This window comes from Palaemon carinicauda, chromosome 11, assembly GCF_036898095.1.
Source record: "Palaemon carinicauda isolate YSFRI2023 chromosome 11, ASM3689809v2, whole genome shotgun sequence".
NCBI classification, from domain to species: Eukaryota; Metazoa; Arthropoda; class Malacostraca; order Decapoda; family Palaemonidae; genus Palaemon; species Palaemon carinicauda.
Window position 1 is genome coordinate 160759489 of NC_090735.1, and position 13672 is coordinate 160773160.

The following is a 13672-nucleotide window of genomic DNA, read 5'->3' on the forward strand; positions in this document are numbered from 1 at the left end:
AAGAAACACTAGCAGGAGAGACCGATGGTGAACTTAGTTTCCCCCTCGGAGGATGGTCAGGAATGGAAGAAACTAATTCTACAGCTACAGTAGAGTTTGGAGTGACAGAGGAGATGGGTGATGTCGCATGAGACACCTCTGACACAACAACGTGACAAGTGTCAGGGGATCTACTTCTGACGGCGACGACGATTGCTTGACAGAAGCACCCATGCGGATGAAATCAAGCAATGCCTCCTTGGAGGGCGAACCCGTGAGCCCCAAGGAGGACCAAATCTGAAACACGGAGGTTAGTGACAAGGCCTCCTCCGAGGGAAGAGGTGGTGCTGCTTCGCTAGGGGAAGCAACCTCATCTCTCGAGACCCGGGGTTGGTCAGAAATAAATTGGTCTATGCTACTACTCGACGATCTCTCGAAAGAGATCGACCGAGTAGGAGCTTCGGAGGAGGTTTGGGTGACGGAAGAAGAGGCCTTGGGTTTTCCTCCCTTCGAAGCAACCTTCGAAGGAGAAATATCCCGTTTGGACTACTTCTTCCGCCGTCGCGAAAACCTCTCCCATTGGGAGGAAGACCACTCTCTACACTTGTTGACACCCTCACACCGTTGACCTCTGCAAGGACAAAGGGCGTGAGGATCAGTCTCGACCGCCGACATAAATGTTCCACAGGGGTGGTTGGAGAGTCCAGGGCAGGTGTGCATGGTCGCAGAAGTCTAACTTCACACACACAGTCTAAGAAAAAACAAAAAACATTAATGGCTGCCAATTATCGGCGAGGGTGAAGAACAGCAACGTCCGTTCACCATCCGAGCCGAAAGCAAAGTGAGCTCAATCACAGGTGTGTGAGGGTGAGCCATAGCAAGCTATCCTCCCTACCCCCCGCTAACTAGCAGTGTGGGTAGTTAACCCTTGTTAAAAATTAATGGCTCATCTTCTCAGCTACGCCGAAAGTAATACCCCTATTAAATAGCGTGGTTTGTATTCTAGTTACGGAACAAATGATGATTGCATGATACAGTTGCCCCTTGGTATTTTGGGACCAGTAACATTAAAATAAATATTTCATTTATAAACTATAAAAACTCTAAAAAACCAGAGGAAGTGTACCCTCAAGCAAGAAAATTCTAACCAAAGACAGTGGAAGACCATGATACAGAGGCTATGGCACTACCCAAAATTAGAGAACAATGGTTTGATTTTGGATTATCCTTCTCCTAGAAGAGCTGCTTACCATAGCTATAGAGTCTCTTATACCCTTGCCAAGAGGAAAGTGGCCACTGAACAATTACAGGACAGTAGTTAAACCCTTGAGAGAAGAAGAATTGTTTGGTAAACTCAGTGTTGTCAGGTGTATGAGGACAGAAGAGAATATGTAAAGAATAGGCCAGACTAGTCGGTGTATGTGTAGGCAAAGGGAAAATGAACCATAACCAGAGAAAAGGATCCAATGCAGTACTGTCTGGCCAGTCAAAGGACCCAATATCTCTCTAGCGGTAATATCTCAACTCCAAGATATCATCAAAATAATCAAAAGTTTTAAAAATAAAGTACCAAGTCAACAAAATTATCATCAACAACCTACCCAACTCAATGCTCGACTTTCTAAATGACATCTTTAATGAAACTATAAGTATGGAATACTAGCCAGAGTTTTTTGAGAGCACTGCTTCCTTTCGTGGGGAAAAAGGTTAAAGATCTCACCTCAGTTTCTAACTACAGACCCATATCCCTATTAGAGATGCCTGGTAAGATTCTTGAAAAGATCATAAAAGTAAGGTTTGACAAATTCCTTGAAGATAATTTACATACAAACAGCAATCAATATTGATTTGCCCAGGGTAAAGGAACTCGGCTTGCATTAACCAGGTTATACGAATTTATAGCAGTTAAGAAAAGTTTTGGATGTGGATGTAACCTAATTTCTAGGGATGTCAGCCGAGCCTTTGACAAGGTATAGCACGAGGGTTTAAAATACAAGCTGTTGGAAGCACAATTGCCAGGATTAGCAACCAGGTTGTTATGCAACTTCTCAGACAACCGAGTGGCCATGATCAAAATAAAAGAATATATAGGTCCAGAGTTTCAGTTACTGTCAGCAGTTCCTCATGGCAGTGTTCTCTCCCCATCACTCTATAACTCTTATATCAAAGATACCCCTCCTCCTATACAAGGTTGTCTTCAAATCATGTTTGCAGATGATCACACCCAAGTCATAACTTACCCTACTAAATCTAAGCAAATGCTTCAGAGAAAGATTTAGGGAAATACAAAAAATTAATAACTATGAAAAGAAATGAAAAATAATTACATTTATGAATAAATTTCAGCTCCTCTTAATATCAGCTTGCAATCCCGCGGATATCATAATCAATAACATTAGAATTCGATTCAAACAGAAAGCAATAATACTTGGGTGTAGCATACAAAAATCTGGCATCCTTTTTTATGTTAAGGCGAGAATAGCTTCTTGGAGGATAACTCTCAATAGATTTGAAAGGTTTCAAAGTCTGTCAACCAAAACCAAACTTAGGTTATATAAATCATTAGTGAGACCACAGTTGGAATATCCAGCTATAATATTTGCAACACATTAAAACATCACTAAGTAAAATGCAGGCCATACAAAACACGGTTTTGAGGCGAGCTTACAAAGAAGGGCCTCCCTATTATAATAAAATAAAAGAATTGCATCAGCATTCTAAATTGGAGCCTCTAAATATTAGGTTCCACAGGCTTGGACACAAAACCCGGGACAAATTAGCTCTAAATGACGTCGATCTATGCACTCTCACAAGGAACCTCACAATTCAATGTAATCGTGATCATAATTGGTGGAGGAGGTTAGTGCCTAAGATCAACTGTGATCCTCCCAGGCTCAGATATATAACAATTGATTAAAAAAAAAAAAAAAAAAACATTAAGAAAAAAAAAGAAAAAAAAAAAAAAAAAAAAAAAAACTTTAATTTAACAATTAAAATTAATGTCACTAATAACATCATAACTTTTTTAACCATTAGACTTTTAGCGAGGGTTAACCACCCACTTGTTAGTTAGCGGGGGAAGGGGGTAGTAACTACCCCTCTCACTCACACACTTGGGCTGTGAACCATACTTTGCTTGGAAGTGGGACTTCAAGGGGGACTAGTACTGGCGGGCCAATTTGTATAAACAGCTACAGGTTTGTATTGTTCGGAAAAATACAAATGACTCCCAAATTTGTCATTTGTTCCATAAGTAATTACAAACCAACGGTATTTATAGGAGTTAACTTACCCATTAGGAGAGTGGAAGTCGTTGCCAATCTGGCTTTTTGGCGTTGACTCAGGGATTTCCCTATATGTTTACCACATAAAAGGTGGAAACCATATACCTCGCTAAAACCTTGCTATGCATAGTTCACGGCCTACAAAAGCTGTGTGTTTGTGATACTAGCAATGTGACAGTCAAGGTAAGAGTTCTTCCAAGACATAGGAGTCTTCAGAGGTCACCAAGACACCCAAAACTCCCCTCGATAGATTATGGGGACGTAACAGTATTGACACACTATCAGGTTACACAAGGGAACAATCGTTTACCTGCAAATTGGTTGAGGTCAGCTTTACAGAGGACCCTGGATGCTGATTTCCCCAAGAGAGGGGAGGATGAAGAAAAGAAAGAGCCAGTCTTTCTTAATCATTCATTCAGACTAAAACTGGGTAACTAATGCCCTCAACCTCCTGCTACTTGTCCATCAAGGAGCTTGAGGTGTTAAACCAGTTATTGTACAGCCACCATAGGACCGATAGAAAACGTATCGAGTCTCCTGTGGGTCACGTCTTGCAGGGAGTGGAAGGTAAAGGTCCTTTCATTTCTACATGCCTGCTAACAAGGCCTACATCACAGAGTAGTCTTACAAACACTAGGGCCTATTGAGTTCTCGGTGCCTGGTCCATGACCTTGTGAATCCAAGATGAGAATGTGTCTTCGGTGATCCTTCTCTTGACTTTCCCAGAGCTAGTGAAGAGTGTTGACACTCGAGGTGAGCTCTTGTAGTTTCCTTGAGGAAGGGCCTCCGGTTTCTATTTAGCATAGTAACCGTTGATCTGGATCATTGGTCATGCTGCGAAGGACTCCCAGGCTGAAGGGTTCGGATTCTGGGATATGAGCTACTAGAGACGAGGTTGAATTTAATTGGCCCATTGTCGTGAATGAGAGACATTAAGGGTGTCCCGTGGTGTTCACCAACTCTCTTGGCCAAAGCCAACATGAGTGGAAGACTAATCGTCGAGGTCAGGTGAACTCAGCCACCCCGGATGGCCGAAGCCGAAGATCTATCCAGGTATCAGACATTTTATTTGCAACCTGTTGCAGGAGAGACTCCCTGAGAGAGGAAGAGCTGGATAGTCTTCAGGCGTGAAGTGGCAGCGAAGATAATACTTTTTGAAAGATGTTCACATGTGGCTGTTAAGAGTCGCTGAGGGGGCTCTCTCTTGATCTGCGACAGGAGTTGCAGAAGTCAACAGACCATGATGAATTTGATGGGCAAGACTAATCTCGCTGACGAGACAAGTGTACTGGGCAAGACAAGTCTTACTGGCGAGACAAGTCTGATGGCCTGTTCTTGAAGATCTAGAGCGGGGAATGAATGAATCCTATTCCCGTATGATATTTCTGGATCTAAGTCAGTAGGCGAGACGAGTCTTCTAACAAGACAAGACTGCTGATAATGAGGGCTGCTCTGAGGGGAAATGGCGGAGAATTGGCTTGTGGGAGGAATCCCCCGAAGGGAAACCATCCAGGAAAAGGAAGATTCTCTCGTGGATGGGAAAGGCAGTCATCATTTGCTGTCGCTGTCAGCGATCCTTCCAGCATGCAGGAAGATTATTGCAAAGTGGCTGGTGGAGGAACTACTCCCCTGGCACGGGAATGGATGAATCCCTCTCTTTGTTGGAAGAATCCTTCAAAGGGCCTACCAACGGGATAAGGAAGTCTTTTCCTTAGACGGGAAAGACGCAATCAACATCTACGACCGTAGTCGGCGATTCTCCCCACAATGGAAGGGAGAGTTCCAGCATCTAGAGGCGATCCTCTTGGTCACACACACTGTTTTCCATCCCCAAGTTCTAGCCAAAGTTGAAGGTTGACATTGGGCGTTATATGAGAAACGAGCCGAAGCTCAAAACGGACTTCTCCTCAAAGGGGATGGTACCCCTTGCCGGCAGGAAGGTTGCCCTCATCTCCGAGGTTTAAGAGGCGGTATCGTTCAGACTCTAACCAAAGCCCAGAGGCCTAGTGGTAAAGCAAGAGTACCCCTTTTCTTTGATGCATCTGGGAAATTAATTCAGGGAAGAACCGAGGAGATTGACTCCCAGGATAAGATTCTCACCTAGCAACCTCCTTATCAGGACAGTCTCTTGCTCAGATCTCATAGAGAACCATAGGAAAGGAAGATATCTGGTGCTGAATTCCTTGGGATCTGGCGGTTCCTGAAGAGGTTGGATTCCACGGAGACTGATGCGGTCTTGTCGAACCTGCAGAAGTTTCTGCAGGCTGATGACCATATCTATATATATCCCTATTCGATATGACAGTTGGGTCTCTCCGAGATTACTCCAATCCTCAGATCGTGGTAAACTGGAGATATCTCAGAGGAACTCAAGACTGTTAGAATCAGACAGTCATCCAAAGTCTTCGGAGACGAGGCCAATCCTGAAGGGGAAGGTTGACACAAGGGTAAAAACCCCATTCCATTCCTTGACATGACAAGCTGAAGACGATGTCCCGAAAAGGGGACTAGGAGTATCAGTCCTGGTGGTCGATCCTGTACAAGCCATGGGCTAACTGTTTGTATGAACGCAAGCCTTCCCCTCGTATGACAGGTTTTGATTATCAAACTTATTCCAAGAGGAGAGGCTAAGCTGGAGACTTCTGTAAGAAATGACCAAAGAAGCTTGGCGGTATCTTGACAAACCGCGTCTTCCCACGAGACCAGTCGCAAGGATAAAGAAAAACCACTTCCCAACTCCTAGAGGAGGATGGAAGAGACAAGAGAGTATCTCTTGTGGGTTGGATGTGAACACACTGTCCTTAGCAAAAAACATGAGCAGAGTATTTCGAGCTCGTAGGAGGGGTTTTACCATTACTGTAAAAACCTCACTTTAGGATGAGAAAGGAAGATAACCCTTTCGACCAACTCCAGCCGAAGGGAGAGCTCCGATTATGGAAGAGATTCATTGTCCGAGTTCACAAACATGATTGAGTCTCATGAAGGGTTGGGCAAATATGTTTCTCTTGGAAAGGATTTCGCAGATGGAAGCTTAAGGTGTTCACACAAAAGTTTGAGGGCTTATAGGCCGAAGGAAACCAGGAGTACACAAGATGCCGACAACATCTGGTGTTCTAGTGGGTTACCCATCCCATGGTTGACTGGAATTCTTGCAATTAAGTTACCGTAGTTATCACGTTAAACAGCAATGAATTCAATTCTTCAAGTACGAGATAATGAGGGATGGTAACCCCATGGGGTTGTGCCTCCTGGTGCAGAGGGAGGAACAGATTCAAGGAATCTACCTCCAAAACCGCATCCGAGATTTGCTGCCAGAGATTGCATAATTGGCGCAGTTCCTATCCATGCAAAGTCGGCTTGCGAGGTAGTCCTATGCTATATGTGAAACAAGGGAGGAGGTAGCAGCCGAAGCAGCAACCTGGTCCTTGAGGCACATGACATGAAAGCCATTCTGTAGTAGGAATGAAGTACTGTATAGGAGAAGAACATACAATCATGAGGGATAAATGTCCGCGAACGTGCCAGATTCGATGAAGAAACCTGGCAACATAAATGCAGGTTCTTTGTAGTTCGCAGTGATGAAATCTTCGGGAACCAAAGAAACCCTGTTTGTGAGAAACAAACAAAAACCCAAAACAGGAGAGGGGTATTAAGCGCCAAGGTTAGTCCTTGTGCATTACCAGAGTCATCAATGGAGATCTGGGCTAGGTTCCCAGAAGGAAATCTGCATTTAACTCCTTTAACTCTACGTGGGAGGGCTACCAAAGTAGCATAAGCCCATGAGAGAGGGGAGAAGACAATCTATGTCGTCTAGATGAGAGTACTCTCCGAAAAGATACTCTCAGGAAGCCCATGCTTCAATGAAGTGAGGGTCTATGACAGAATGAATTGTTCTATAAGTGTCTTTACCCCTGAAGGCAATGTATCCAGGGCTAAACCGTTTGATGCTGGAAGTGGTTTCTGGTTCTAACAGTAACCTAGAGGAGAGCTGAATACTGACGATCTTGAGCTAGCTTAGTGATGAAGCTGGCGAACAGCGAACTGCAAGTAAGCGAACGTCAAGTTGACGAACGGAGAGCTGTCCTATGGGTAGACAGCGAATGACGTGTTGTCAAATGTCAATCAGTGCAATCGATAAGAAGCTGGAGATCGTCTAGACATTGGATTGGCGAGCTTGCAATCGGCGAGATGACGAACGGAAAGCTGGCAATTGGTAGGCTGGCGATCGACAAGCTGGCAATCGGCGAGCTGACGATCAGAGAACTGCAAATAGGCGATCTGTTGAGTGCCGAGCTGGCAATCTGCGATAAGAGAGCTGTACGAAGGTGATCGGAGATCTGAAACGACGCTAAGCGCATTAACAATCGACAATCAGTGAACTGAAAAACAGCATTATGGTTTGACGATCGGCAAGCTAAGAGATTGGCAAGCTGGAGATCGATGATCAGCAAGAGAATGAGCAGGCAATTGGTGAACGAGTTGGAGTTAGGCGAGAAACCAGCTAACTCGTCAGGAATCCGGAGATTCGATGGGCAACGGCGAGCCAGGAACATCAGTTTGATGGAGAGAGGTCGGAGAGCAATGTTGGACTAACGCCGCAAGGCTGGCAAACAGCGAGTCTATTGAGACAGGCGAAGGTCGGGAACCAAAGCGTGAAAGGCGAGACTAAACGAGACTCGTCAGGCTAATGATATCTTGGCGAAGGCGAGAGCTGAGGAGTGGGCGAATGGCGAGGTTCTTGACGATCCTCCGAAGGGGATCATTCGGCAGTTGTCAACGATGAGCCAAAAACGTACCTTTGCCAGAGCCAAAAGAGCATGTCCGAGGCGACGAGGAGGACCACAAACTCAGCGAGCTCACCGATGACAACAACAATCCTCTGCAGGGGTACACTGCTCAGCAGGAAGATCTCTGGAAGGTCTCCGGATGGGTGTTTCTATGGGGGTTCTCACTCGCAAGCGACAAAGGTGACCACCCACAGGAGAGACTAGCCTCGGACTTTGCTCTGCTCCCCATGGAAGATTCGGATCAGCATGGGGGGAAGCGTGGTCTTAGGCAAAGAAACTTTAATTGCCTATGAGATGAAGCTGTCAGCAAGTCTCCCTGCAGGCAAGAAGGTTGCTAGACAGATGATGAAGGGAAGTTTTCCCTCACAAGGGAGAACAGCCCCACACCTGGGAAAGATAACTTTCCCTCGGAAGGGAAAGCAGACCAACCGCTGGAGGAGCACGAACCTCCCGGCAGCGCTCTTTGCTTCCCATCAACAAGCACTGTTCAAGTTGGTCTGCATCGAGCACTACCAGTGAAAACTTAGGCAGAGCTAGTTCCTCAAAGTTAGCGTGCTGATCAGGAGCTGGCACAGGAGTAGGAGGGCAGGAACGTGATGGTGCCAAGACTAACAGATTCCACAGGAACGAACAGCACCACTCTCCTACACCGGCTGTCTTAGCTGAATGAAGTAGTATGGCATCGCTAACTGAGAAAAACAAAAATTATGCGAGAAAAACTTGCTCAAGAGGAACACCTAATCCTCGGATGGGAAAGTTGTACCCCAAAAGAACAGAAACATATTAAGGACTGCGCATTCCCTTAGCCAGCCGACATCATCAGGAGAGTGGCAGCATAAGAACTGTAAAAACGAATTACAATTAATAAATTCAGCTGACAAAACAAACTACTTGGGAGAACCATTCAATACTCTGGCAGGAAGCGGGTTCCCTGAGGGGGGCGCAGACAAGATGAAATTCGTGAGCTCCCTCTGCCAGCAAGAAAAGGCCGCTGGACCATTGCCACATGAGGAGAGCAGCGTCGAAGCTGAAAAAGTTAAATTACAAACATTATTATTTCAACTCAATTAATGAAGAAAACCATTAGGATGACCAATCTAACCTCCGAACGTGAAAGGTGTTCCCCCGCAGAGGATCTGCCGGCCGCCCACGTAAAGAGAGCAGCGTTGTCAGTGAGAAGGAGCAAGACCGAAGGCACGTTCTGTGAAGAGCACAAGAAGAATTCCTCTAAGAACACGTAGGGGGGAGGGCGACATTAACATTCGAATGGAGAAGGTAACAGCAACATTCACAGTAAAGAAAAGCTTAAAAATATATTTCATATATATAAAAGATTAAGAAAAAATAAGTCAGACGGCCAGTAAGTTGGAGAATGGAGAGAGGGAACGTCTCTCTCCCCGAACCAAAAGTAAAGCGAGGTTCACAGCCCAGGTGTGAGTGACAAGGGTAGTTACTACCCCCTGACACCCCCACTAACTAGTGGGTGGGTGGTTAACCCTCGTTAAAAGTCTAATGGCTCATCTTTCAGCTTTGCCAAAAGTAATGCCTCTAAATAGCATTGGTTTGTAATTAGTTACGGAACAATGTTATTTTAAAGAAATTTAAACCTCCATATGCTTTAAATTTGTAAATGACGTATCTAGATGTCATGGTCTGTATCACCAGGCATGCTTTTGACTTATCGTAGCAAAGGTATTAACCTTTCAGAAAGCACACAGATGGAGAACAATGACAGGTTTAGACAAACCTGACACACACTTCCTGGTTTTCCCTAGGCACAAATGCATCTCCTTGTTCCTCTCCATATAAAATTTAGAAGAGGAAAAAGAATTGATAGTCAAAAGAATTTCTGCGAGGCTGCAATAGTACGTCCATAACTATTGCGGCCAAAGTCAAGTGTTGTCTTACTGACTGACAGGTGGGAAGGGCTTTCACCTCACCACCAGTTGGTAGTTATAACTACCTTGTTAAATTTTAATGGCAGTTCCAGCTTCGTCAAAATAATACTGTACTCCTATTAAAGGAAGACAGGTTGTATTCATATACGAATACCAGTAAATATTTTTTTACACCTTCCTATAGTACATTCTTCAGTGCCACAACATATCTATCCAAGATGTAATTTCAAGAACAATATTCAGAAACTACAATGCTACTAATAAAACTTACTTGTGAGAACATGCCCGGCGATCAAAACTACAAGTCTGAATGAAATCCTGTGCTGATAATGAATAGGCTTCAATATCTGCTTTTGAAGGTATGAATGTTCCAAGTATGTCAGAAAAATCTGGTGATCGACTGCTTTGGAATATGGATGAAACTTGTACAGCATTTAAATTCCCTTTCTGCCAGGATTCAAACGCTTTAAAAAAGAAAAATACAAGAAATAATTATACATCCTTAAAATATAAATCACTGTATGGTGTATAACACAAAAATCTGAATATTCTATACTGTACTATATCAATCCTGTTACATTCTGATACCATTCACTTTACATGTGGTGGGTGGTGGGAATAATTTGACATCTGGTGGCGATTGGGAATAATTCAATGCCACTTCACCATAAAGAAGGCATATTTGTATCTCAGCACAAATATGACAAATTCGAAGATAATTTGTATTTTTCCTAACCATACAAACCTTAGCTATTTACAAAGGGTTATTACTTTTAGCGTAGCTGAAATGGCGAGCCATTAGAATTTAACGAGGGTGTATTACCCCCGCGCTAGTTAGCGGGGGGGTAGGGGAGTGGTAGCTAGCTACCCCTCCTCCCCCTCACACACAGGTGAATACTCACTTTCACTTAGAGGTAGGACTTGTCTTGGGGGACAGGGCTGGCGGGCAAATATGTGTAAATAGCTAAGGTTTGTATGGTTAGGAAAAATACAAATTATCTTCGAATTTGTCATTTGTTCCGTAACCGAAATACAAACCACGCTATTTACAAAGGGTGACTTATCCCTTAGGAAGGGTGGAAAGTCCCCAGCCATACTGGCTTTGGCTTTACCTGGGGACTCAGAATCCGAGTGAGTCGCACTCGAGAAAAGGAGTCCCTGCACCTCACAAGTTCCTTGCACCGCAAGGAACCATGTGGCCTACGTAAGCTTGTGTGTGAAGGAAGAAGTGTGACCCGTCCTAGGCAGTTGACCTGGAGTTCCAGAAGGAACTCTGGGTTAGGACGTTCCCAATACCACCTCGTCAGGGTATGGGGGACGCGACAGTATTGACTCAATACTCGGAACACAAGGAAGCATGGTTTACCTGCAGAGGTTCGAGGTCAGCTATGCAGAGACCAGGATGCTGCTTCCCCGTAGAGGGGATGATGAAGAAAGAAGTAAGGGCCAGACATACTTCTTTCGTTCATGCAGACTAAAACCTGATAACAATGCCCTCAACCTTCTGCTACCTGTCCAAAAAGGAGCCTGAGGTTAGACCAGCTGTTGTGTAGCCACCACAGAGCGATAGAAAACGTATCGAGACTCCTGTGGGTCACGCCCTGCAGGAAGCGGGCTGCGAAGGTCATCAGACGCTTCCAGACTCCAGCTTGTAGCACCTGCGTCACAGAGTAGTATTACTCGAAGGCGAGGGACGTTGCGATGTATCCAACATCGTGCTGTAGGGCGACGTGACGGGGGAGGGTCTGAAGACAGGTCGAGATGAATGTCCTTGAGTCCGGGCTGAAGAGGTATACTGGTGACTCTCCCCCCATGTCCTCCTTGTGTTCCCAAATCGGCTGCAACTGAGGCCAAACTGCAGCTGTTCCCAGCGCTAACCTCTCGATTCCTGTACTGGCAAGAAAGAGAAGGTCTTGGGACATCAGACACAGAATGGAGACTCAAAATCTTGAATGAATCGGACCGAAGGGTCGGGACCCTCAGATTCTGAGTCTAGCCAACAACTCAGGAGCAAGCCTGAATGTTGCCTTCCCCTCTTCCTTAGAAAGGGGGGGGAGTAGTAAGAGACCAAGAAGATTGCTTACACACTGGCCGTGGCCAGAGTGAGCAGAAGACCCAAGGCGGAATACAATCCGAGGCCTGTCATAAAAGGGTCTTGAGAAGATCTCTTAAAGGACTAAAAGTCCGAGCCATGCTCCAAGTTGGAGGTCTTCCTCCGACTAGGGCAGGGACGATCGTAGCTTCGCATGAGCGAGGATAGATCCAGCGGGCAGGAAAAAGTTATTCCTTTAAGCCTGAAGGTCAGGGAAAGGCTGAGCGACAGGCTTCATTGCCAAGAGCGGAAAGGAGTTTCCTCCCGCCGAAAGGCAATAAGACCGTTATTGCTGGAGAAGAGGCATCACGGGAAGAGGTATATCTCCCACGGCACCAACCACCTTAGACTCTTCACTTTGCCTGGGAGACCCCTGTGGATGACTATCGCAGATGACGCGACCTCCGTACCGCGACTGTAGCGGGTTGTCTCTTCTAGAGGAGGAAGCGTAGTGTCTCCAGGCATGAAGCCGAAGCGACGTCCCGGTTCGGGAGAGATGTCGCAGTGTGGTTGCTTGAGTAGTCTGCGCCGTGGGAGAAGCTCTCCCGGGAGTTCCGTCAGGGGAAGCAGAGGGTCCAGAAACCGTTCTGCGCATAGTCCCAGTGGAGCTCTCCCATTGAAAGGTTGACAGACAACCTGGTTTTGTTGAGGCCCATTGTCCGCAGACAAAAAGGAGGGAAGACGCAGGCGTCGAAGTTGTCCCACCATCACCGGAATGCATCTTGCCAGAGTCTCGGGGTCTGAGACTGGGGGGAAAACTAGCGGAAGCTTGAGGTTCCAAGCTGTCGCGATCAGGTCCCCCAGACCAGCAATTGCTGGTTACCCAAGGTCAAAGACCCTTAGGTACACTCTCTCTATGAGGCTCTGCTCGGATAGTCTGAGAGAAACATTCCCTTGCCTGGAATGAGAGAGCCGATGGTGGGAATGAGAGAATCTCAATCATCCCGGTATCTCTACTGCAAGATGTGAAGGTGTGAAAATGCGTCCCCTGCTGGTTAGCATGAAGTCGACACGCAACGGGGCGACTTGGCAGGAGCGGTAGGATCTGAAGAGGGGCCAGACTAAGGCCCTTAAGCCTGCCTGAATGATGGAGAGGTATCCTTCAGGTCTTGACCATAGGCCTGGACCGGAACATGCCCCCCCCCCCCTTTCCTTTGACGAGTCCGAGAACCGCATCAAGAATGTGGGGAAAGGACGAGAATATCCACTACCATCAAGAGGCTCCATAGGTCAACACCCATTGCAGGTTTAATAGTTCCGCTGGTCCCATAGGGCCAGGGAGTCCGGTTAAACATTGCCTGAAGCCACCGGAACTTGGATCGCCCCACATGGAACTTATCCTGAGGCGACCGTTCGGACTATAAACGGGTCAATGAGGAAAGAAGAACTAGGAAACGTTCCAAGGTAGGGCTGAAAACTCTGCTTGACTGAGAACAGGTACTGCGACTCTCCTCAGTCTTGCCACAGTCAACCGAAAGGAAGGCTCGGAGGATGTGGTAACAGAATCTGGCGTCCCCAGGTGGTCACCCATCCAAGTACCGACGTTGCTTAACCTCGCTGGACGGACGAGAAGCGGGGTTTCCAACGTGGTAAGGCGGTTGACTCAATATCATGGCCAGATACTCCAGATGT

The 13672-nt window shown here is 46.1% G+C and overlaps 1 protein-coding gene across 1 annotated transcript in view; it reads right to left on the minus strand.

The window, feature by feature from the left end:
• LOC137649547 (degenerin-like protein asic-1) overlaps nucleotides 1–13672 on the minus strand; it is a 198291-nt gene that overhangs the window by 140855 nt on the left and 43764 nt on the right. The window contains exon 10 of the mRNA XM_068382534.1: nucleotides 10220–10412. Within this exon, the coding sequence (XP_068238635.1) occupies nucleotides 10220–10412 (193 nt within the window). The remainder of the gene's footprint in view (nucleotides 1–10219; nucleotides 10413–13672) is intronic.